We start from the raw sequence: 27,019 nt of genomic DNA, 5'->3' as shown, positions 1-27,019 counted from the left end.
TACTCAGTTGTGCGGTGCTGGTTATGTAGAATTTGCATGTGCTGTTCGTTTAGAGTCCATTGGTGCTGCTCCAATGTTTGGTGCTACCCATTCGAGTGGTGCTGACCTGTCGTTTGGTGCTTCACAAACAAATTTTGCAGGTGCTGTTCGATCAAGGTCTGCTCATGCCGCTCAAATAGGTGTTACTAGAAGAGCTGTTGGCTTTGGTTTGTGTGTTGCGGGTTGTTTACTAGGAGGTATGGCAAGGACTGATGCAGGGGTCCGTTTAGTTCCATCATTTTGCAGGTGGCATCCTCCGGAATCAAGTTATTATAAACTTAATTATGATGCTGCTTTCGTATTGAGAACATCCCAAGGCTCTTTTGGCATGGTGGTTCTGGATTGCAACGGTGTGGTTTTATTGTCCGGTGGAGGTCCAATCGGATTTACAATTTTTGCATTGCACACGGAATTATTAGCTATACTCTGTTCTCTTCATGTGGTTAAGGATTGTGGGCGTCAATCGATTTTGGTTGTACCTGACTTAGTTTCATCTATCAATTTACTTAAAGGAGATCAAATGTTATCAAATTAGTTGGCTGCAATTCTAGGAGATATTGTTAAGGTTGCATGAGCAATTGGCTTAATTGAGTTCGTATATGAGAGACGTTCAGTGAACGTTGTTGCACATAATTTAACTGCTTGGGCATGCTCTCTTTGTCATTTGGAAATCTCATTGAAGCTTTCTCTATTTGTGTTACATCTTGTATTCAGAATGATGTTGTGTTTCTTACTTCGTAATACAAGTTTTATGGTTATAAAAAAAGTGTTATAAAATCCTTTCAAAAAAGTGTTATGAAAATAAACAATGAAAAATAATTAATAATAATAAATAAAAAAAAATTAAAAAAAAAACAAGTGCAGTTTGAATCCATACTCTCTTACTTTCAATTAAAAGTCTTAAACAAACTCAACCAATCTCAACTATTGTAATGATACTACATAGACTAAATATAAATCAATATTACGGAGGTTACAAGGAGTGAAATCACGATATTTAATGGTAGAGTCGGTAGCTGGAGAAGGGAGAGGCCTTTGGTCCCCCGAGCTTTGAGCTGGCTCGGGCCCTACATTTTTTTTGTGTATAAACTTAAGCTTAACATAATTCTAGATGAAGGGACTAAATATTTGGTTTTGAAAAATTCATGAAATCTATACTGTATTCTTTATAAACTATTGTATTCTTTATAATATGAAAAAATATCTGTAACAGAAGCAATTTTACCTATTACGTTTAAAATGGTGCAATTTTACTCCTAACGTTGGCAACAAAGAGCAACTTTACTCATAATATTGGCAAGTGAGGTCAATTTCAGACATTATTATAAAACATAAATATTTTGTTCCTTATTTTGCACAAATAACATATCCGTTGGTTCTAAAAAAAACTCATATTTTTTATAATTTAATACGTGAATGAAAGAGACTCATAAATAGAAATTGGGAAGTACAGCTAAAGAATGTTTTCAGGGAAGGTAATTAGGTATCTGACTGGATGGCAAACTTCGCAGGCACATTTGCCCTGGGTCACCACGAGTGTGGTGCGCCTCCTGCAGGTCTCCAGCACATTCTACTCGAAGATCGGCAAAGCCGAGAGACGGCTAGAATGATTGTACATTAGGATTTATTTTTACTCTTTCTTTTCTTTTTTGTGCCTAGGCCTAGTGCCTTCCTTCATCCCAAAAAAAATAATAGAATTGGAGATTAATATTTATAAATTCGACAAAATATGTGATTTTTTTTCCAACTCGTACAAAAGATAATATATATTTTTATTTTGTTTACGTCCAATCATTTGTTTTTATCTGTTACTAATGAGTAATAAAATAACACACATATTAGATATGTAATTATCTTGTTTAGAAAATATATTATTTGATTGATTTATAATTATCACATTAGCAAATGTGATAATTATAAATCAATCAAATAATATATTTTCTAAACAAGATAATTACATATCTAACAGCACATGTGAATTATAGATGACAAGATTTATGATTGAGAAGACAGTTTAATGAATTATTTCTCAAATTTACTCAACTTGTCAATATCAGATATAAAATTATATATTTTAGACATTAGGAATAAAATTGCTTCTAATCGTAACGTTAGAAGTATTTTTTTTTTTCACCTTATCATATCATCCCAGAAACATAAAAATTCATAAAGACAATTTTTCCGTCTATGCTTTTTCATTTCTAAAAGTTTAGTATCACATTTTATAAAAAAAACGACAAATATAATATCGTCACTATTGTCGTCACTAAACTGTCGACATAAAAGCTCTACTTAGAACAAGAACAGCCACAAAAATCTGTTTGGTTAGTAAGAGGCACTGAAATTAAGACAAGAAAGAAGAGACAAAAAAGTTTCTAGAAAAAGAGACCTAAAACTTAATGACATTTTCAATTACATCCAACTATTAACAAGTATCTGTCTAACTTTTATCTTTTTGGACCCATCTCCATTATTAATATTTAATGGTATAGCCTTACATCATCAATAAAAGCAACTTCTACTTCTACTTTATTAGTACTTTTTGTTTTTTGTGTTTTTTCTTTTTGGCCCAACTTTCATTTTTGTGTTATTCATATTTTTCTAGATTAAACAATTTCATGTGCATATGCAACCTAGCATTGCCCGAATTAGAACTAATTTTAGGAAGTTTATCGGTGACTGTGGTATGTCTAGTCGGGCAGGCAGGACATTTGTCGATTGAATCGGAGATTAATTAGGAATTAATTATAATTATATTTTTGTAATTTTTATTTTTGGGTAATTAATTTATTAGTCCCTATATTTTAACAAAACACACTGTTTAGTCCCTGTATTTTTAAAAACACATGATAAGGTCTCTAACCTTTTTCTCAGTGAACTGTTTAGTCCTTCCGTCTGTTTGTTAGATTTTTTACCGTTTATGACTTCGAAAATGATTAAATTACCCTTTACTATTTACCTTCAAACTTCAGAAGAGGAAATACAATTTAGAAGAAGAAGCTATTTGTATGGAGAACAAGAAAAAGAACAGACCCAATACTTACGAATTTGAACGATTAAGAAGAAAATCAAGAAGAAGAACACTCAAAGTTGATTTCAGATGCATTAGAGTTTAAAGGAAAAGAAAATAAAGGAAAAGAAGAACGCAAATCCAAATTGACTAACAGAATCTTCATGAGAGTCTAACGACAGGGACTAAACAGCTCACCGAGAAAAACATTAGGGACTAAACAGTTCACCGAGAAAAACGTTAGGGACTTTACCGTGTGTTTTTGAAAATACAGGGACTAAATAGTGTGTTTTGTCAAAATATAGGGACTAATAAATTAATTACCCTTTATTTTTTAATCACAAAATTGTAATATAAATTGAATTAAAATATATATTATATTATCTAAAAATGTATATATATGACATATATCTTTATGAATGTGTAAAATCAACATTTCAACAATGATATCATTGAAACAATTCAAACAAATAAAATATAATGTTATCCAGTAATATAATTCACCAAAGTTATTAAACAATGTCCTTAAAGTCTTAAATCATATCATGAAAACAAGTAAAGAACATACTTCAAAATATTCGAAAATAACAAACATAGTTTAGGAATAACCATGAGACAATTTTTAAAATAAATTATAATAAAGCAAAAAAAAAATATTAATAAAAAAACGTTTTTGTTTATCATCGCTTAGGCGACGTCCAGACGGCTAAAAATCACATAGATGTAAAAAAAAACGCTAAAAGAGACTAATTGGAGAAAATATAGACGAAATCTTGATTTCGAGCGACTAGACGGAACCTAGGCAGTCCATACGGCAATGATTTTGAACAATGTATGTTTTCTTATATAGGTGATTATTGTTTGTCTCTCTATACATATGTTATCATGTTTCCTGATGAAAAAAACTGAAGAATTGATACAAATTAATGTTGAACTTGTTGATTTTGATCTTAAATCAACTAAAGAGTTTCTTCTAAAACTAAAACTTGAAGAAGTTAATCCCAAGGAAAGGTTTCAACCTTGCTTAAATGGAAGCTTAAATAGTTATTCATCCTTACAAATAAGGAAGCTTAAATAGCTCTTCCAATTAATAATGTAAAAGACTCAAATAACATAGCTAGAGTTAACAAGTATAAAGTAAATGACAGGGATAGAATGTGCAAGAGTGTCAAAATGGCATTTTAGGAATTAGGCCTAAATGGTAAGAGAGTAAATAAGGAATGGTATACACATCAATTAAAAGGAAATCAGAATTCTAGCAACTTTGGCAGCTCTTGTCCACTAGCCCAGCCTTGCCGAGTAAATCACTCCCACACGCGCATGTGACTCTATGACACGGCGTGTGGCTCCTGAATCTCCGATAGTCAGCTTGACGACGCTTCGAAGATGCCCGCCCTTCATGAGTTCACACGACGTCACGCCGTATGAATTATAGTTTTTCAAACCAGGGGCTCAGCAGCTCCTCCACACTGCATGCGCCCCTGGTGACACGCCATGTGGGTCAGTTTCCGCACATTCATCCTTCACCTCGTATCTCACACGATGTGTGGCTGACGGCACACGTTGTGTAAGTCTTCCTTCGTCTTGACTCGATTTCTTGAAGGAGATGTCCGCATCAAGAATTTTATCTATCATCACATAGATCTGGCTCATTGAAAATCACGAAATCATTCCTTAAAAAAAAGCTACGAACATCTATTATAGTTTCGAGGACTATCTATTATTATTATAATGCTAAAAAGTAAATTTTCAATTTTATTCTAATTAAAAAATCAAATTAGAGAAGATTTCTAATCTAAAAAGCTTGCTCAACAAAATCCAAGAAGCTCTCTATACACTATGCCCATTATACATTTGGAATTACATAGGCAACTTGACATTGTATTCTCACCATAAACATGAACATTCCGACGTGTCCAAATTGCTTTCTACTAGATTATTTTGGCCTAAAAATCTACACGCATTAACAATTACAATATCTTTTCTAAAAAAACAGTTATAATATCCAAATAATAAATTAGCATTATATATATATATATAGGAGAGAGCTTTTGTGAGAACCCTTTCCTAGGTGAGAACTCACTCAAAACTACGTAGTTTTGAGTAATGAAATTTAAAAAAACGTTGCTGCATAGAGGGGGATTCAAACCTGGCACTCCTCAACTACACTTCACACTGCTTACCACTGAGCCAATTGTTTTCCTTGTATATATTGTCACGCGTTGTTTAATATACCAGTTCCTTTTAGCTTCTATTGTTTAATATTTGATGCATGCACTTATTAATATCAATTAAATATGCATAATAATAAATTATTAATAGAAAAAAAGAAATGTGCATTATAATGAATTATTAATAAAAAAAAAATCCAAGAACATACTCTAATTTTTTATTTATTTAATTCCTCTATATTTTTGTAATTTATATTTTAAAATATTAAGGACGATGTTCTAAATATTGTTACATATGTTTTAAACTTTATAATTTGTGTTCTAAAAATTAAATATAGTGTTTTAAAAAAATAATAATGTACCATTTTTGTATTTGTTCTATAATATAATTTATAACACATATTCTAAATAACATACCGTATGTTCTAAAAAACATAACGTATGTTCTAAAGTTTATATTTTGTGTTCCAAAAATTAAGTATAATGTTCCAAAAAATTAGTAGATATCTCGATCGTTTTTTCTTTGTTCTATAATATAATTTATAACTCATGTTCAAAAAAACATAACACATGTTCTAAAAAACATAACACATGTTCTAAAAAACATAACGTATGTTCTAAAAAATATGTCGTACGTTCTAAACTTTATAGTTCGTGTTTTAAAAGTTAACATATATGTTCTAAAGTTTGTTTTAAAAAAATATATAGTTTTTGTTCCAAAAATTAAGTATAATGTTCTAAAAAAAATCGGTAAATATCTGAATCGTTTTTTCATTTGTTCTATAATATAATTTATAACTCATGTTCGAAAAAACATAACGTATGTTCTAAAAAACATAACGTATGTTCTAAAAAATATGTCGTACGTTCTAAACTTCATAGTTCGTGTTTTAAAAGTTAAAATATATGTTCTAACGTTTGTTTTAAAAAATATATAGTTTGTGTTCCAAAAATTATGTATAATGTTCTAAAACAATCAGTAGATATCTGGATCGTTTTTTCATTTGTTCTATAATATAATTTATAACTCATGTTCGAAAAAACATACCGCATGTTCTAAAAAAACATAACGTATGTTCTAAAAAATATGACGTACGTTCTAAACTTCATAGTTCGTGTTTTAAAAGTTAAAATATATGTTCTAACGTATGTTTTAAAAAATATATTTTTTTATATAACATAAATTACAAAAATATAAAGGAATAAAATAAATAAGAAATTAGAGCATATTCTTGGATTTTTTTCTATTAGTAATTCATTATTATATGCATTTTTTTCTATTAATAATTCATGTTATGCAAATTTATTTTTTTTCTATTAATAATTCATTATTTTGCATATTTAATCGATATTAATAAGTGTATGCGTCAAATATTAAACAATAGAAGCTAAAAGGTACTGGTATATTAAACAGCGCGTGACAATATACACAAGGAAAACAAATGGCTCAGTGATAAGCAATGTGAAGTGTAGTTAAGGAGTGCCAGGTTCGAATCCTAAGGGAGGGTTCTCACTTGATCCCTCCCCTATATATATTCAATAAATTAACTATTCCAAGCTATATCTACATTTTGGATATTGTATTTCTTTTTATATAATTTATCTGGCTCCACTTTTGAGATTTATTAGACACTTTTAAATATATTAGTTTTCAATTAAAATTTTATATGTACATTATAACTTTCTAAATATTTTAATTAAGCGACTCAAAACCAATGGTACTTGGGTTAAGTAATTTTTTTTTGGCTCAGTACGCCAAAACGATGAAGTTTTGACATGCTAGGACTTAAATAATAAAAAGTTCTCACCTAAAAAGGAACAAACATTTTTAATTTTTTTTATAAATCCAATGATTTTTTAATTATAAATTTTTATTTACTTTTTGTTTTTAATATAAATTTTTTTATCATTTTTATAAATTAAATTTATTTTTTCAGTCTAAAAATAAAGTGATAACATAGTTATTTAAAAAAATAATTGAAGAAATTTTATAAAAAAATATATTTCATGTAATTTGAACTCACGACCTTTTACACTTAATCATCCTTAAACTTTAAAAGGATACTAAACGAATGTTAGGGGCATTATTAGAGGCCGGCGCCACTCCTTCTCAAGGATCGTACCCAGTGATCAAATGAATTCAACCCTCATAACCTCTGGGTTAAGTCCAATGTACTCGAGCTCTTTAACCACTTAAATCCACTTTAATTATATTTTGGTTTAATACATTTTCAGCCTCCTCAAGTTGTCCCAATACTGCAACTGACTTTTCGAATTTAGACTTGTGACAACTAACCTTGGGTACTTGCTTATTTAGAACAAATAACCCCTCAAATTGCTCAATTGGAACAAATAACTCCTCAAGTTGTTTATTTGGAACAAATAACCCCTAAACCCAAAAAACATTCAACATAATATTATATCAAAAATAAAAGGTTTCAAAATATCGTTTGCTACATTTAACTAATCTACTAATACATTAACTAAAAGGCAAAAAAAAAAAAAAAAAAACTCCCGAAATAACCTATTTGAATGGTTATTTGTTCCAAATAAACAAGTTAAGAGAGCTTATTATCACAAGTCTAAGTTTGGGAGTCAATTATAGTATTAGGATAACTTAGGGGGACTGAGAAGGTATTAAACCTATATTTTTCTTCTCTTTTTTCTATTAAGTCACACTCCAGTCATTTATTTATTTGGAATGTAAGTCACAGCCATTCATAGTTCCAGTAGAAACTGAATTTAATAATTAATAATTTGGACCGGATAGAATCTTGTGGACATTGAAAAAAACGTATGGTATGATGCAAGATGAAACCATATAAAGATATTTTTGTAGGTATTTATAAATTATTTTGCGTAACCAAATTTCTAATTAATATTGATGGATACAATCTCACTTGAGCTTGCTGCGATCTTTTAAATGTCCACAAAAAAAAAAGATTAAGAAAAAAAAATCAACGATTCCACTTTGATACTTAACTTAGGGTTCCGCTTTGATACTTAACTTGCTGAAAGAAAGATACTAGTAAACATTTAGATGAGCAAAATGAATGAATTGAATAATTTTTTTTAGTGTATAATGTACATTTTGTTTATAAAAGAATCAGGTTGTGTGCGTTAAATGAGAGCTTAAATCCATATGGTGGTCAGTTAGTGGTGAGAGCATGCTGTCAATTAGAAACGGTTGCAACAACGTCTGATGTGAGTGGATGTGCATGACCTTGAGGTTTTTTTGGACTCGTCCACGTGGGTTTGGTGGTTATTGTTGAGAAAAGAGAGGTCTCATGGGTGTAGATGTAATATGATTAATTGTGTAGTATCAGATGTCTCCCCACCAAAAGCTTCGGGTCAAAGAAATTTAGGGCTTCATCATGGTGGATATCCGAAGGCCGAGTTGGAACTTCAACAAGTTATCCACTATCATATTGATTTACATGTACATCACCACCTGCATCATCACCTCACATCATATCATGTGCACTACATCACTCATGTCCGCATTCAATGGCTAGGAGCCTCAAAGTAGATATCTCATTCATCGTGATCTTTGTTAACTAGACACATAAAACCTACGCTATTATCATCCTCTATCTCTTCATAAGGAACCTCCCATGTAAGAACCCTCAAAATTTGTTGCGACCTTCTCCTTTTGCAAAGCAAAATCGAAGTAAGTTTTGTGCTTTGTAACTCCAAATTCCGGCTTCACATGCTTCGTTTGTAACTCTTTTGATCATTGGTTGTAGTGTTAACAGGAATAAGGTAGTGATTTAGGTGTAAATTAGAGCTAGAAAATCGTTGAAGGTTGCTATTTTGGGAAGATGATGAAGAAGATAAAGAGTCAAACTGAAGGTTTCAGTCATTTGAATTTTTTGGGCTTATATATAACTCAATTTTTTAATGACTAAAGTACCCCTAGCCATATAGGTAGACATAACGGTATCAAGTCATTTGCTGCGACTTTGCTTATAGAGTAGAAACTATATGGTTATTTTTGACAAAAACACTCACAGATACCGATCTACGAAAACTTGAATCAAACAGGTTTTTTTCAATCAACGCTAATTAATTTGAAAGAGACTTGCTTATGCAACCAAGAAGATAATGTATGGTTAAGAAAATGATATTTTACTGATAGTTTTGTCTCTTTTTTTGTTTATAAAATATTGATTTTTGACATACATTCTTATAATTTAGTGGAGAGTAAGATCAATCCTCTTAATTAGAAAAAGAAAAATATATGTTTGCTTAATAATGAATGCAGCTATACTAACAATGACAAATGATCCCATGTAATGAAAAAATTTCCAAATGCATTTTTTGTCAACATTTTTTTATAAATTAAATATAATATTAATTTGTGTTTGACTAATATAGGAAATAAGTAGACTTCTTGCATATGCATTCTTTAGCACATTTTCATTTAATTATAAAATCAAGTATATATATTTACAAAATTGTTTTTATTACACTATCTTTTATATATATATATATAATCAAGCAAATTCATTAATCGGAATGATCAGCAATGTCAGAACATACTGAAGACCAAACATAGATAGAACAATTCTTCATAAAAAATTGGGAAAACAAGGTCTCTAGCCCAAACTGCTACCCTATGAGCTACCAAATTACCCTCCCTATGAATGAAATTGAAAGAACAAGAAGAAAATCTCAGACTGAGATTAGCTACATCAACATAAGAATCATAGAGAGAGTTAGTCAGGAAATTGCCTGATTTGATTGCATCTATTACCAGTTTTATGCATTGATGTATATAATTGAATATAGGTCTTTGAAACCGCAACCCGAGTAAAACATATGGGCTGATAGATTCGCTGACCGATGAACAAACACAATAGAACTATTTTCAATATCCTGAAGAAGGGATTGACAATCACCTATCATAGGATCTAGACTCGAATTGTCTATAGTTTCTCGCCCCAAGGCATACACTAGAATCTATAAATCGGACTCCAAAATGACGTTCCTCCACCTATTATCCTTGAGCCAACTCAAAGCCTCACGGTATGACAAAGCTTCAACTAGTAACAGATCAAACGGGGATTGAAGAATGTCGTTTGATGCTACAAGGAACATGTTGGTCGAGTTGCGGACGACGAAGCCGTAGCCACCCATATCGATCGCCTGGAAGCATGCACCATCAACGGTAAAAGATTCCAAAAGTACAATTGATACGTGTTTACTCTAGCAGGAGGAACAATGTCTTGAAAATCCTCAAGACAAATGATCATAACGAGATCCATTATGGAGTCTGATTTTATAGCATTGGATAAAACTAGAGAAGAAGTCGAGTGACTACAAAACTTCTTGGAGGATATTCTTGAATGATCTAATCATGTGTCCACAATTTGCATACAATGTGATAATCAAGCTATGATTAATAGAGCACCGAATGTGATGTATAATGAAAAAATCGATACATGCATGTGTCATCGACATAACATTGTTAGATAGCTGATCTGAACCGGGGTTACCCCTATTGATTATTTCAAATCGAAGGATAATATCTCGTATATGCTTACAAAAGGGTTAAACCGAGATCAAGTTGAAAATAAATCTAAAGAATATGACTGAATCCTATTAAGATTTAAGCTTTTATACGAAGGAAAATCCAACCTTATTGACTAGAGATCCCAAGATCTAGGTTCAAAAGGACAATCTAATTGTATAGACCTTGCGAGGTCACTATGGGGGTAAAACTATTGTCCATTCATGTGCTATAAGTAGTGATATAAAATGGAAAACGTTAAGATATGCTTTTAATTATTCTTTGAACATCATAAGTTTAAGCAAAAGTAATTAGTTATGTGAGAGTGAAGTGGAGTCACTTTAATGTAGACTAATGGGACATAGTTATCTAAAGTTCTTACAGGATCAGAAGACATTCATGATCATAATGAACATAACCATGAGAATCAAAATCGTGTTATGTTGGTATTTGTGTGAAGTATAACACCTTCTCCGCAAACAATATAATAGTTCAAGGACTTCACATCACTAATTAGTCTTTAAAGTAAATTTACTTTTACAAAGGAATGTTCAAAAGTTGTTGCCTACCTATCCTATACAAGTATCGATTGTAGAGAGTTTTTTTTTTTTTTTTTTTTTTGAAAGAAAAGACCATATATTAAATAGAATCAGAATAAAAGGTTTGAACAATGAAATATGGAGGACTAGTATGCCACTCCATCAGTCCTGGCATAGAATAGGATGCCCTTGCAAGTTCACAGGAAACACTATTCGTAGAAGGACTATCAAAAATGATACTAACATCATTAAACGAATGAATCAACCTATTCCAATCATCAATACCAAAACCGTAATAAGACCTGAAGGCATGTTGATCTAAACCCACTACCTCTGCACCTGTTTCAATAAGACATCCGTCCATACTCTTTCTGTTGAGCGAACTTAGAGCTTCCCGAATGCATATAGCTACCCCGCACAAGTTTGAAAAAAGCTCCACAAAACTTGTCATTACAGTGCCGTACCACCGCCCCTAAACCCAACAGACCTGATCCCGAGATAATAGAAGCATAGTTATCACCACATCAAATATCTTTCCTTTTTAATTTCATATTCCTATTTCTAAAAAATACCAATTTAGTCCACTTACAAAAGCACAACAACAAAGCATTTGTTTGTTTGCTAGTTTTTCCATTTTTTCTCTTTTATTTATATACTTATTTCCACATAAACTACTTATATAAATCAAAGTTTCACATTGATATTTCAGTAACCATAAATTTAAGCAAACCCCATAAATTTTCTTTGAAAATGGTATCATCACCATCTTCTCCTGTTCATGTTCTTCTCATTTCTTTCCCTGGCCAAGGCCATGTAAACCCTTTACTTAGACTTGGAAAACTTCTTGCCTCTAAAGGCTTGCTTGTCACTTTCTCTGCACCTGAAATCATAGGCAAACAGATGCAAAAAGCCAACAGCAACATCACCGACGAGCCTGTCCCCGTCGGAGATGGTTTTATACGCTTCGAGTTCTTCGAAGAAGGATGGGAAGAAGATGATCCGCGACGAAAAAACCTCGAACAGTACTTAACCCAACTTGAGATCCATGGGAAGAAAGTAATCCCTGAAATGATAAAGAGAAATGCCGAAAAGGGTCGCCCGATTTCGTGTTTAATCAATAACCCTTTCATCCCGTGGGTTTCTGACGTAGCTGAATCCGTCGGTATTCCGTCGGCAATGCTTTGGGTTCAATCTTGTGCTTCTTTCTCTTGCTACTACCATTTTCATCACAATCTTGTCGATTTTCCGACGGAGGAGAATCCCGAAATTGATGTTCAGCTTCCGTGTATGCCGCTTTTGAAGTACGATGAAATCCCGAGTTTCTTGCATCCTATGGTACCTTTTCCTTTTCTGCGACGAGCGATTTTGGGTCAATTCGAGAATATTGAGAAGCCGTTTTGTATATTAATGGAAACATTTCAAGAACTTGAAAATGACCTTATTGAGTATATGTCAAAGATTTTACCGATTAAGCCGGTGGGCCCGTTGTTTAAAACGGTCGCTAAATCAATCAATTCAACCGTGCAAGGTGATTTCTTGAAAGCCGACGAATGCATAGAATGGCTCGACGGAAAACCAAATTCGTCGGTAATTTACGTATCTTTTGGTAGCGTTGTCGCCTTAAAGCAAGACCAATGGGAGGAAATTGCTTACGGGTTACGAAATTCCGGTGTATCCTTCTTATGGGTGATGAAACAACCCGCGAAAGACACGCCTTTCGAGGCGGTTTTCTTACCGGAGGGGTTTTTGGAGGAAGTAGGAGAGAAAGGGAAAGTAGTAAATTGGAGTCCACAAGAGAGAGTTTTATCTCACCCTTCAATTGCTTGTTTTGTGACTCATTGCGGGTGGAATTCAACGATGGAAGCGCTCTCCTCGGGGGTTCCGGTGGTGACTTTTCCGCGGTGGGGCGATCAAGTGACGGATGCTAAGTACTTGGTTGATGAGTTTAAGGTTGGTGTTAGAATGTGTAGAGGAGAGGCTGAAAATAGGGTGATCACACGTGACGAGGTTGAAAAATGCTTGCTTGAAGCGACCGCCGGAGATAAGGCGGCGAAGTTGAAGAAAAATGCTTTGAAATGGAAGGAGGCGGCGGAGGCTGCGGTGGCGCAAGGTGGTTCTTCCGATATGAATATACAGGCTTTTGTGGATGAGGTAAAGGCAAGGAGTGGTTTTGTTTAGTAGTAGAAAGTCAAATGAATAATTTGGGTTTTTTTATGATTTGATCCTTTAACTTGTACTTAATAATAAATTGGCCCAAATTATCTTCTTTGTTTTTAATTAGATCATATATATTCAGCTGAAAGAAGTAATATAAGCACCCAACTTCATATACTCATTTCTGTAAAAATTTAACATTGATATAGAATATTCTACATATTTGGGATTAGGGACGAATTTAACTCTAACGTTTCAAATAAAATTTAGATGTAAGTCTAATGTTTTCAAGTAAAATTTTATCTCCGCCTACCAAAATTGGTTTAATTGTTATTTAACTGTCACGTCTGACATTCTAAACAAGTTTGTCGAAAAAAAAATGTTGTTAATTTATATGTAGCAGATTTAGTTTTTAATATTTTAACAATTTTTTTTTTTTTGTAATTTTGTTAGTAATACAGTAAATATCTTATACATAATTGATATTTGGAAGGACTAAAGTGATAGTTAAAAACCAGTCAAGCTAGTTTTTTCTAGTTTTCGATAACGTAATGCTAAAATTGGTCGTGTTTGGATATGTTAGGGTTAAATTTACATAATTTCATATGTTAAGGCTAAATTTGCATTTCCATTAAAACATTAAGGTTAAATTTGGTCTTTATCTCCTTTTTATTTAGAATAACGTCTACCTTTGTCCCTATTATTTTTGAAAAAATACAGATTTATTTTGTAATGTATGAAATTGTATACCTTCTAAACAAGTTTATGATTAACGGAATAATTTCATGCATTTTTCAAATTATTTGTAACTGTGTTAAAAACATGATAAATATTGTAGGCATTTTTTTTATAATTATTAGTTTATAAGTTAACATTTTATATATAATTGATGTTTAGAAAGTCTTGTGACCGTTAGTAAATGGATTAAATAACAGTAAATGGATATGTTTATATTTTTCTATTAGATATCTTATTTAAAAACGTTGAAAAGTAAATTTGTACATTTATAAAAAGAGTAGGGAGAAATTTGAACTTTAACCTCCAACAAGTTAGAATAATCTTAAACAGAAAATAAATAAAATAGAAAATCACAAAATTTTCCAACCAATGAAATTTCAAACTGACCAATGAGCCCTTAAAACGAGATTTTTTTGGTCCAAAGGTGTCTTGAGATAAGGTTCCAATAGGTCTGATCAATAATATAATAACATATCGTTTAGATTTTATAAATTAAGGTCCATTGTGTGTTTGTTGGAAAATAATCTATTTTAGAAAAAAATTGGATTGGTAAATAAATATTTTTTTTGTTTTATTGTTTGGCTAAAAACATGGAAAAACGAAAAAAAAAAAAAAAAAGTAACTACTGTTTTTAAAAGGATAATACATACTGTTTGTTGTTGTTGTTTGCTATTGAAAAAATTGTTTTTCCAAAGAGCGGAGATTCTCTGCTTTTATAAAATACTACTTTTTAGGGAGTAAAATGCAAATAAAATGTCCATAATCAAACACTTGAAACTCTCGCTTTTAAAATGAAAAGACAAACAAGAACATGAAAAAAAAACTACTAAACACATCCTAAGAAATGACTAGTGTTCCAAAAGCATAAGAAAATGTTTTAATCTTCTCTTATCGGATAAAACATTTTCCTTAATTTCTTTAAAAAAAATCATGTCCAATAATTTAAAATTTTCTGTTTACTTGTGTTCTTGAGGAAACAAACGGTGAAAAATCAGAAAAGTATTTTCATCATATTTTTCGATAAACAAACAAAGTTCATAATTAATTAAAAGAAATTTGTTAGCTTGTTACAAAATTATATCAAATTCTTGAAACTATTAATTAAATTTACTGCAGAAAAAATGTAAAGTGCCCGTCTTTTTACTTCCAATGATAGAATTCTGAATGTTGAAAGGACGAAAATAACAAAGTTCATAATTAATCTCATCTTAGTATGAGTATTAATTAAATAAAAACATATAAACGTAAATGGACAAAGATTATCTTGAAAATGATACAAAATGCTTTGATTGAGTTTAAAAAGTAAATGATTTATAAAAAGATATAAATGAGCTCTAAGAAAAACTTAACTCGATTTGACATCGATGTTAAAATAACTAAATAAACTAAAATAAAACGAAAGGGAACTCTCTAGAGCTTATAAAAGCTTTATCCACACCTTCTTCCTCTTTGCTTACGACTTCTTGTGTAGTGATTTTTGTGTTATTTTTTGTTTTTACTTTAAGTTTGTTTAGTAATTTTTTGTTCATTCGTAGAAATGGTAATTGGACAGCTCACTTGGTAGCTACTAAAGCCCAATTTGATACATCTTTTTGTTGTAATCTTGTTGTGATCCTTCAATGAATCCGCTTTCAACGACCTTAACATTTATAATCCTTATTTTTCGTTGCAATAAATCCGTATGTGTTAAAAAAAATATTGAAGATCACTAGGATCCGTCTTTATTTTTCAACGACCTGCTGCAGCATACATGTTGACAACTGTATATAGGTTCCATCATGATGTGGCTTTAGCTCGAAAAGTCGTTCAGTATCTTGAACACCGAGATGGATGTTTCCATGTATTCTGCAGGCTCACAAGGCATTTCTTACATCACACACTTTGCTTCTGACAATTTTCCAGCTCTATATAACAAATCAATTAGACAGGAGTAAGGAGTAATGATCTGGACCAAAAAATTATGAACACAATCCAATTTATGGACGATAATATGCTAAGTGACTGAAATATTTGTAAAAATTGTATGATGTTAGTTTCAATTGTAAAATTCACTTATCATTATTCAATTGAATTTCCATTGCTCAGAGAATTGAGGATGGTAGCAATGAAGAATTTTGTGTCCAAATTGTCAAGCAATGAGAGTGAAGAAGAATACCTCTTCAATGAAATGGTGATATTTTGCACTGCCTTTTTTTATATACAATTTTTCCTTTACCATCTTTGAGTTCAGCTTTATAGTTGCTTCCATTTAGCTCCAAATTCAATAAAAAGATAGGGGCATCCTTGGAAATATGGACGTATAAATTAGTTCATTACACTGTAATCAACAATTAATAAAAGGGATAATGTACCAAAATAGGCATGTGGTTTTTGGAGAAGTATGAATTTAGGGTCTACGTACAAAATAACATTAATATAAGCTTAACGTTACCAATTTAGGCATCAATAACGAATTAGACACGGTATTCCTATTATTCCGTTAAGTTCTGATTTCTCCCTTCACGTACAATTGATATCAATGATGTGTCTCGTTCCGTTACTGAGGCCTAAATTGATATATTTTTTAAAGGCTAGTAAGTGGAGCCTAAATTGATATCTTTTTAAAAGCTAGGCATATATTTGTGCTATTTTGTAACTGGAGCCAAATTCATACATCCCAAAAACCATACACCTATTTTGATACTTTATCCCTTATAAAACTTTGCACAACTTTTTAAAGAACAAAAAGCATTAGAGAATAAAATGAAAAAAAGGAACTGAACCAATAAAGATACAACAGGAAATCAGGAAAACCTGTGAAAATAGGAAATTCAATAATGTCTCTGCATAGAAGATCTGTCTTTTCTTTCTAAAAAAACTGTCTTTTCTAAGGTTTGTGTTGCAATCTAATTATCTCCGAAGACGCAGAGTTCAGCAGGTGAGAACAACCATAAATACGGTTAATAAATGAACAGCAGCTGAAAATACAAAGAAAAAGGGGGAAATTGAATGTTAGTAAAAAGAAGTGTATATTTACTTTAAATTTTTTGGACATATAGTCTCCATAATTTAGAAACCAACTGAAACCTCTGCAACCCCACAGAAAGAAAATTATCTAACAGAACAGACGGGTAATTTCTGGTGTAGTTGAGTGGCTGCTCAAGAGCTTGCCTAACATGACAGGAGACCAGGTTCAGTTCAATTTTGTTTATTGAAATAATACACTAAGCACTCAATGTTGGTCCACAAACCAATAAATGGCAGAAAATACCAAGCCTGTAAACATGCAGTGAAGTTGATACACTAAGGACTCAATGTTGGTCTCGAGAAACCAAAAAAGGGCAGAAAATACCTTGCCTCTAAACATGCAGTGAATTTGACAATCTTCAAAAATACCTTACCTCTAAACTATTTTTTTCAGAAATATCTAAAACGTAGCTTATCATTCTAAATATAAATCCAAGCTACAAATCTAGTAAAACAGAATTTGAATAGCCAGACAACGGGAAACTTAATAATCAGGTTTAATATAAAAGGACAAAACTTTAATTGAAGAGGTCTAACCCCAATTTTAGCGTCTCCCATGTATGCATCAAGTAATTCTTCTCTTGCCTTTTCTGTTTTATCTGTTTCAAATTAAAGATCATTCTCAACAATATAATCAAGAAAACCATCAAAATGCCATGTAGACAAATAAACTTGTGTGAAATAAAGAATGACAAATGAAATAGTAAAAAATCAAAAAGAACTTGAGTATTGCCTTCAATTTTCACGTGCTCTGACCCAATAGTGCTACCAGGCATCGGGATAGAGAGAAAGAAGAGAAGCAAAAGGCCATTCGTCCTGAAACAGGATACCTTTTATAGAGGACTGAGAAAAAAAAACTCATGGTTTCGATCAACTATACAAATAACAAAAACGGTACAGTAAAATCAAGGATTATCAAAAGAAAAATATCACCAAGTTAGAAATCGATTGAGGATGAGAGAAAAAAGTAAATCTAATCATCATATTACCTAGAATCAATCTAATATGGTAATGTCTGATAAGAAGAGGACATTATCAGACACGAAAATAAGGAACTATTGCAATAGTTTCTAACATAAATCTTGCATGATCTCGATCATGGTACCAAGAATCTAACCTTTATAATGGAATCTTGAAAAGATAGAAGCCTGTAATGGTAATTAGATAATATTAATATTAACTCCGGCAGAAATGTTGAGCTACTTGCATTTAGCTAACTGCAAAAAAATAAAAAATAAAGCAGAAACAAATATACATCTTTATGCATATTAATTGCCACCTAATCAAACAAAAAGGGCGAACATAAAAATATGATGAGTAAAAACATAATTAAAGATATGAAAAAGATTAAAAGGAAAGAACTCCTGCAATTTCATCATCTATCTGAGATTACGCACCTCCCAACATCAAATGTAAGATCAAATATGAAGTCAGCCCTTTCCAATTCTTCAATTGAGGGCTGAGGATTTCTCATATCCTTGGAAATGCACACACAACATTGGATTTTCCAGCAATTTCTGATAAAAAAGAAACATTTGCCTTAAATAATATCAACTCCACTAACTCAAGAAACAAAAACTGAAATTGAGGTGAAAGTTGAAATTGAAGTGAAAATTACCTGCCAAAATTAGTACCCTGTTGAGACTTAATAATCAACATCAACTCATTGTGAGACTCTGAAATCATTGGACATGCCTTAAAAACTAAAAAAAATGAGTCTTTCAAAAACCCAAACAGCACACTCAACCCCCTTTCAATCAAAACTGGCACAGCCAACGCACAAAGAATAAAAAATTGTTAGCCAAATGAAAATGGATAATTTGAAACCCCTGGTCAAATGCACAAAGACAAATCAAACTGACCAGAATAATTGGATAAAGAATGCTTGGCATATTCCCGACTGTAATATATCATCTGCAGATAGGCACAAACTGTAACGAATTAAGGATTCATAGTGATTGAATAGAAATGAGAGTGGGAGGTGCGTAAAAAATGAGAGTAGAGGCTACGGTTAGATACGAAATAGAATACCTTTGGAATCGAGAATGAGAACTAATGACCTACATCATGCTTAATTATAAACTCTCTTAGACGACCTAAGCAGTGAAGATGCCCATCAGTTGAAAGGGGTTATCACCGTATAAGAAGAGATTAAGATACCATTTCTCTGTAATATCTCATTGTTGTTTACCAAAAATAAATGAATAGAAGCAGTTAATTCGGAGAGAGATAGAAGCAGTTGAGGAAATGGGTAGAGAAGATGAAGATAGGTACAGAGAGAGTGAATCCGGAAAAGCATATGAGTTGATAGAGATGGAAGGCGGAGATTAAGGGAGTGGGAGAGGAATAGTTGAGGAGATTTTGTGGAAATGAAGTAATCGTGGAATAACAATTCAAAAAATCTTCAGAGTGACACATCAGAAAGTATTAGCTATTAGAGTGACACATGTCAAGTGAGGTTTAGTAATAGATAGATAGATATGTAGAAATGAAGTTTATAATTTAAAGTCTGAGGCTAAAATTTTATATAAATAACTAATTTAAAATTATTTATTTAATTATATATGTTAATATTTAATTAGCTAAAATTATTTATTTAATATTTATATAATAAAAGAATTCTGACACCCCATACAAAAGTTAGACACCAAGTTGAAAATAAGCCCACAAAACACTTTTACACTTCTTTTCTATTTGGGCCTGTTAATTTTTTTTATTGGACTGGCCCAGAAACTCTTCTGCAAATTGTTTTGAATGCGCAACATAAACATGGAGAAAGTTCAAAAAATGTGTTTAAATTATGTTTTATACGAGCAATCGGATGTTTAAAGTGAAATAAAATATTTTTTATATGAGTAAAAGATGTTTCATTTTTAAGTAATTTTTTATTTTGTATAGTTGATTTTTTTCTTTTATTTATTTATTAAAATCTTCATCTATTACTTCGCTTTTAGACTTTCAAAATCTCAGAATCAGCTCGGAGCTTAAAGGTAGTCTTGTTGGTGGCAGATTTTTTTTTTAAATCTCATTCTTTTCCTAAATTCTTTTATATATAAGTGGTAAGCTTATTTAATCATGAGGTATCGAATATTGGTTGTTATCGTATTTTTTGAAGATTGATCCTTAATTGAAGTTCCGGTCACCTGAAACCACAACAACCGTCAGAAAAAGGGTCGGAGTTCGACGAACCCTATCTGATGCTAAAGTCAGTAATATTACAGAGAATATCAAACTAAAGAAATGAAGTTAAGTGATTAAGAAATCAGATACATGGGATCCTGGAATACCTCTCACATGTCAGCTTATGATAAGTCATAGGACCCTGTCTTTGCGTGCCAATGTATTTGTGATAGTGAGGAGCGTTTATTTGGAATCCAGCGCGCTGATTGGTCCACGTGTCCCCAAACACTCCTCCAAAAACAGCTTTCGACTGTATTAGGATGTTCGAAGCTTTGACTTTTGTCAAACTTTGGTTAAGATGACAAGACTAAACATCACCACTATCTTGAATGGACCAAGGCCTATCTGAAATCATGGGATCATGATAGGTCTTTCTAATGAAAGCCCAAATGACTTAAAACCATATCACTGGTAAAACTCATATCGGTTGTGATCTAATTATAAGGATTAAGGTGACATTTTGTAATTAAGTCAAAGATTACAATCAATATTAGTGACTGGTGTTAGAAGTTTTGGTCCCAATTGAGAGTAGTTTGACTAAATTTATTAGATGTTTGACTTATAAGTAAGAATGAGACATTTTATGAAAATTATAGTTAGCACATTGACGAATTGCAAGTAGCTCTTCCATTCCTAGGATGATTAATTACTTAATTAATAACATACCAACTATATGCATCATAATCCTATCATTAATAAATTCTTTTTGAATATTTTGTTCTGACATCTTTCAATTAAAACTCCAACTATTTGAAATCATTAAGGATTTCAAAATGAAAATTTTAAAAAACTAAATCGTTTAGTATCATATTTACTATGGAATTATATTTTTTTTATTTTTCAAAATCATCATTTTCGAAATTTTCTGTCTCTAAACATTAACTTTATCTCTCGTAAAAAAACACAATCTAAATGACGGTAAACCTAAAAAGTTTAAAGAATTAAAGTTACTTAAAATATCATTTAATTTTTAAAAAAATTCATTTTGAGGTGTTATAGTCCAAATTTAGAAAAATGGAAAGTTTACTAACTACGTATACCGATTTGAAAAAAAAAAATATATGAAACCACATAATTTTACTAGAAATTAACCCTTCCGTCTATTAAGAATTTTCACATGCACCTTAATGAGCAAGTGAATTTGCTCATTCACTGTTAGATATAGGCTTATTAAATTGAAGTCTCAGAAGCTTTGAATCTCCACTTTATGATTCTAATAAGTCTAGATCTAATGGTGAACGAGCAAATTCTACTTGCTCATTAAGGTGTATGTGATCATGACTGATATTCGGCTTAATACATGTTTTTTTCGAAATTTATGAAAAAAACTTACATTAGCCATCTGATCTGTTAAAATATTTTGATAGTCTCTCAATTTGGTTAAATTATTCTAATAACTCACTTAAATTGTTTAAAATGTAACCAATTAATTATTCGGTTTCAAAAAGTAAGCTACATACGAAATATAAGATTTTAATATAAAAGAAGACAAATTTTACAGTTAAATAATATATTTTAATCAATATTAAATTATATAATAACATTATAACATGAATATACCTTAACCTAGCTGACTTGTAAGTAAGAAAGTGGGATGACATTCCTAAATAAATGAAAATAGAATTAAAAGGATATTCCATTATGTTTTTGGATTTTTCTTCTTTATTAATTATAATAATTCATGGTTTTAATGTCCTTACTCATTTTTAACAACATTTCACACATCCCAATAATACAAAAACAGAATAACAAGTGGCTTAACTAACTTATCCCAACATTTATTTCATTTTATATTCTGTTTTATTATCATAATAGAATATGCTTGAATAAAATATACTTATCAATTTCAATTTATAGCACAACAAAGCATGTAGCTGAATTGGTTAAATTACTAAATTAGCTTAACTATTTAATTAGAGTTCGATGAAAATACAATCGTGATTAAAATATTTGGTGGAAGAATTTTCTCTGAAAAAAAGAGATCTATAAGTTCAAAGATAAGAACAGATGCAACATGCTTTTCTGGTTCAGTGGTAGTTTCGAAAACATCAGGTTTTTCAAACGTAAGAACAGATGCAACCTACTTTATGGTGAGATAATAAAACAACATCTTCTATTTCCACCGTTGGAAGTGAGCCCCTTAAACCGAAACATTTTGTTGATATCAATCGCTCATCGGTTTGTTCGATAGAAATTGCAACAAAAAACGTCTTAAAATTGATGTTGCACAGTAATAGAAGAGAATGGATTTACCAAACAAAAGTATCTGGGGTAAGTCACGGATGAGGTCACTCTCTTTAAGACATTATTAGAATTGCCTTTGAAGTGTGCAAGCAGTCTAGAAGCTGGTCATATCCAGGATGAAACAACTCAGTTAGAAATTCGATTTTGAATTGCACAGTACATAATCATTCTAAATACACTCATAGAGAAAAAATATTGCTCAATTTTGTATTTTGTTTTCGGTACAGAAAAAGATGAATAATAGCCGTAACGATAAGCCGTTGTTCTATATCTAGTTTTGAAGAACAAAAATTCGTTCAGTGCTTTTTTGGAAATCAAATGTGATGGACAATGGCAACGCGCGGCGTTTAGTGGTCAAACATCATATATATTCTCACATTTCCATAAAAAGTGGGTATTTATTGGAACACATCGAAATATGTGAGACACCTCAAGATACGTATTTCTATCTAGACCTGTCCATGAGCCCGTTGGCCCGTTCAGACCATCCAAACCTGTCTATCACGGATTGAGCTTGGACATATATATTTAAGAATTGGACCGACCCGGACCCGCTAAGCCCGCACATAGAATGGCTTGGGCTTGGGATATGTCTCAAAAGCCCGAGCCCAACCTAGCCCGACTCGTCATTATATTATATACGTTTTATATAAAACCTTTTAATTACCTTTTTTATTTAGTTAATTTAAAATTATTTTTATTGACATTTATTGAATTAATTAATTAATTAAATTTTAAATTTATTGTATTTTTTTATTATTCATACATGTATTAAATCATACATTCATTATACAGTCTGACCCTATGCCTATATAGGAATTCATATACTTGAATTGAATTAGAAAAATTTATATTTTGCTCCTCAATGTTGGACTAGAGTTTGTGCGTTCTTCTTAATATTTGCAGCAACAAATAAGACTTGTAGTTTGAAAAAATGGAGTGAAGACACTAATAAAGAATGCAAGAGATAATAGTAATCTTATGTTTTTATAGTTTAATTTTAATGTTAATTAATTTTTTAATATGATTATATATTAAGTGGGCGGGTTGAACTGGGCTTGGGAATTAGTTTTCTTACATTGGCCCAGTCCAGCCCGAGCCTCATAGAAATATAACACGGGCTGAGCTGGGCTTAGACAAAGTAGTTTAGTTTAAAACCCGATTAGGTCCGGCCCGAGCCCAGTCCAGCCCGGTCCATGAACTGATCTACTTCCATCCATGAGACTTTTGAAACTTTCTCTGTATATCCCTTTAGGGATTCAAATAAGAAAAAGTTTTTTGGTCTCAATTTAAAAAATTCACAATTACCTAACACAACAGATTGAAATTTCATAATGATTTCTCCTCTTTTCAGAGATCACTTTCATTCTGAAGTAAGAGATGACACAAGTAAGACCTTCAAAATCTTCGCGGTAATAGATGACGCTGACGCTGACCACTTAATTTTACGCATTTTCACAGTATGACCACTGAATTTAAAAGCGTTACATAAAACTTATTTTCATGGTATGGTCATAGGTGTAATAAATTGAAAAATCCAGTAACTTTTTATGTTCCAGTTTGAAATTCAGTGGTCATACTGTGAATATGGGCAAAGTTCAGTGGCCATCCTGTAATTTACCTAATTTATATTTCTTCCACTTTTGCCCCTGAAAAATATAAAACAAACTTTCAAATGTACTATCTATCTACTAGTCAAACCATATCCTCAAACCTTAATTTTTCAGAATTTTCATACAATCCATGTATATATACATACTATATATATATATAGATAAGTATGAATCCTTAAATCCATCAAACAAGCAAAGAAAACATAAATGGGGTCTGATCAATCTCCTCTTGTTCATGTTCTTCTTATCTCTTTTCCAGGCCAAGGACATGTCAATCCTTTACTCCGGCTCGGCAAACGTCTCGCCTCCAAGGGTCTACTCGTCACGTTTTCCACACCCGAAATCACAGGCAGGCAAATGAGGAAGTCCGGTAGCATTTCCGACGAACCTACACCCGTCGGTGATGGATACATCCGCTTCGAGTTCTTCGAAGACGGGTGGGATGATGATGAAACGAGGCGTCAGGATCTCGATCAGTACCTCCCTCAGCTTGAGCTAGTTGGGAAGAAATTCTTCCCTGAAATGATTCAGAGAAATGCAGAAAACGGGCAGCCGATTAGTTGTTTGATTAATAATCCTTTTATCCCGTGGGTTTCCGACGTAGCGGAATCCGTCGGTGTTCCGTCGGCGATGCTTTGGGTTCAATCTTGTGCTTGTTTTTCTGCTTATTATCATTACTATCATGGCCTTGTCCCTTTTCCAAATGAAGAAAATCCTGAAATTGATGTTGAATTACCAAGTATGCCCTTGTTGAAATTTGATGAAATTCCAAGTTTCTTGTATCCGACAACTCCTTATCCTTTTCTGAGAAGGGCAATTTTGGGACAATACAAGAATCTTGACAAGCCTTTTTGTATCCTGATGGAGTCTTTTCAGGAATTAGAACCTGAAATCATTGAATACATCTCCAAGCTTTGTCCGATTAAGACAGTTGGACCTTTGTTCATGAATCCGAAAGCGCCGAACTCGGCTGTCCGAGGTGACATAATGAAGGCGGACGACTGCCTGGAATGGCTCGACAGCAAGCCCGAATCATCGGTCGTGTATGTTTCGTTCGGAAGTGTGGTGTACCTGAAGCAAGATCAATGGGACGAAATCGCTTTTGGGCTATTGAATTCAGGGGTTTCATTTCTGTGGGTGATGAAACCTCCGCATAAGGATTCCGGTTACGAAGTTCTTCACTTGCCAGATGGATTCCTCGAAAAAGCCGGAGACAAAGGGAAGATCGTTCAATGGAGTCCGCAGGAGAAGGTATTGTCATTTAAACCAAAAATTTAAGTTAATTTTTAAGGGCAAATTACATACTTGGTGTATAATTTTTTTTGTCATATTTCACACTGTGGTGTACAATTTTTGTCCTATTTCACATTTTGGTGTACAATCTTCAATTTTGCACATAAAAGTATATAACTTTTTAGTAACCTTCCACTAAAATGTAAAGCCGGCAGTTTTGACTAGTCAACAGAAGGTTAACACGCTACGTCAGCAATGTGACCTCTATAAAAGTCAAAATTTGAACAATCAACGTGCTACGTCAGCAATTTTGACTGTTATGGAGGTAAAATTGCTGATGTGGCGCGTTGACTAGTCACAACCGACCGTGCACTTTAGTTTGGTTGTACATCAAAATGTGAAATAGGACAAAGATTGTACATCACGTATATAATTTACCCTAATTCTTAATGCTCAATAATAACTTTTATTATAATCTCCGACAGGTATTAGCTCACCCTTCAACGGCTTGTTTCGTGACTCACTGTGGATGGAACTCAACAATGGAAGCCCTATCATCCGGAATGCCCGTGGTGTGTTTCCCTCAATGGGGAGATCAAGTGACTGATGCTAAGTACTTAGTCGACGTCTTTAACGTCGGTGTCTTGATGGGCCGGGGAGAGGCCGAGAACCGGTTGATTCTCCGCGACGAGGTTGAGAAATGCTTGCTAGAGGCAACAGTTGGGGCAAAAGCGGAGGAGTTGAAAATCAATGCATTGAAATGGAAGGATGCGGCAGAGGCGGCTGTGGCGGAAGGGGGTTCCTCCGACAGTAATGTTCAGTATTTCGTTGATGAGGTTAGGAGAAGGAGCGTTGAGATCGCGGCCGGCAAGCCGAAGAGTGTGGATTTGGGGGAAAAGGTGGAGGCAAGTAATGGGGAAGTAGAAAAGTTGGTGCCTGTTGTGGAATCATCAGCAGCCTGAAAAATTAATTGTGATTTTGTGTGTTTGATTGTTAATTTTGTTGTATTGATTTCATAGTGCTCTGGGATTTATGATCCTTGTTGTTCAATTTTTATTGAAATTAATAATACAGAGCTTTTGCTTTTCTAAAATTTGGAAATTATGATCATGTTTTTTTTTATAATTATTTTTTATATATAGTATTCACTTAATACATCATTTACCTCGTGAAGTTGTCCAAAAAGCTTAATTGCCCCCTGATCTTTTAAACTGTCCCGATAGCCCTTTAAACTTGCATAAAATGTTCAGTTAGCCTCTTGAACTTGCGCAAAATGTAGTTAATTGATCACTCGGTTGCAAAAAAAAAAAGTAAGTTAAATCAGGAAAATGTATTGCACGAGTCTTAGAAAAAAGTAAAACGACCAAAATCGAGGTATGCGGTTCTAATATTAGAGAAGACGAGTTTTATAGTTGAGTAAGTAATAACTTCATTTTTAATCTATTTTTGAATTATGTAATAACATTCTAAGATGCGTGGAATACATCTTCCGTGTTTAACTTACTTTTTTTTTTTTACGATCGAATGGTCAATTGATTACATTTTACGCAAGTTCAGGAGGTTAACTGAATATTTTATGC

The 27,019-nt window shown here is 32.4% G+C and overlaps 2 protein-coding genes across 2 annotated transcripts; both read left to right on the top strand.

Moving 5' to 3' along the window:
- The first annotated feature begins 11,955 nt into the window (after window positions 1-11,955).
- On the top strand, window positions 11,956-13,643 carry LOC136225745 (gallate 1-beta-glucosyltransferase 84A24-like). Its single transcript, XM_066013846.1, has one exon. It carries the CDS (start codon window positions 12,022-12,024, stop codon window positions 13,447-13,449), a length of 1,428 nt encoding a protein of 475 aa, XP_065869918.1. The 5' UTR covers window positions 11,956-12,021; the 3' UTR covers window positions 13,450-13,643.
- Window positions 13,644-24,370: 10,727 nt separating this feature from the next.
- LOC136226560 (gallate 1-beta-glucosyltransferase 84A23-like) lies at window positions 24,371-26,532 on the top strand. Its single transcript, XM_066015123.1, has 2 exons — window positions 24,371-25,457; window positions 25,925-26,532. Exons 1-2 carry the CDS (start codon window positions 24,414-24,416, stop codon window positions 26,399-26,401), a joined length of 1,521 nt encoding a protein of 506 aa, XP_065871195.1. The 5' UTR covers window positions 24,371-24,413; the 3' UTR covers window positions 26,402-26,532.
- The last annotated feature ends 487 nt before the right edge of the window (window positions 26,533-27,019 follow it).

This window comes from Euphorbia lathyris, chromosome 4, assembly GCF_963576675.1.
Source record: "Euphorbia lathyris chromosome 4, ddEupLath1.1, whole genome shotgun sequence".
NCBI lineage: Eukaryota > Viridiplantae > Streptophyta > Magnoliopsida > Malpighiales > Euphorbiaceae > Euphorbia > Euphorbia lathyris.
The sequence above is the reverse complement of the archived record's forward strand: the minus strand, read 5'-3'. Positions and strand labels throughout refer to the sequence as shown.

Bases quoted from the DNA above. Each gene is read 5' to 3' on its own strand.
- LOC136226560 (XM_066015123.1), top strand. From the start codon at position 24,414: ATGGGGTCTGATCAATCTCCTCTTGTTCATGTTCTTCTTATCTCTTTT. The intron at 25,458-25,924 runs GTATTGTCATTT...AATCTCCGACAG, and splicing joins AATGGAGTCCGCAGGAGAAG to GTATTAGCTCACCCTTCAAC.
- LOC136225745 (XM_066013846.1), top strand. From the start codon at position 12,022: ATGGTATCATCACCATCTTCTCCTGTTCATGTTCTTCTCATTTCTTTC.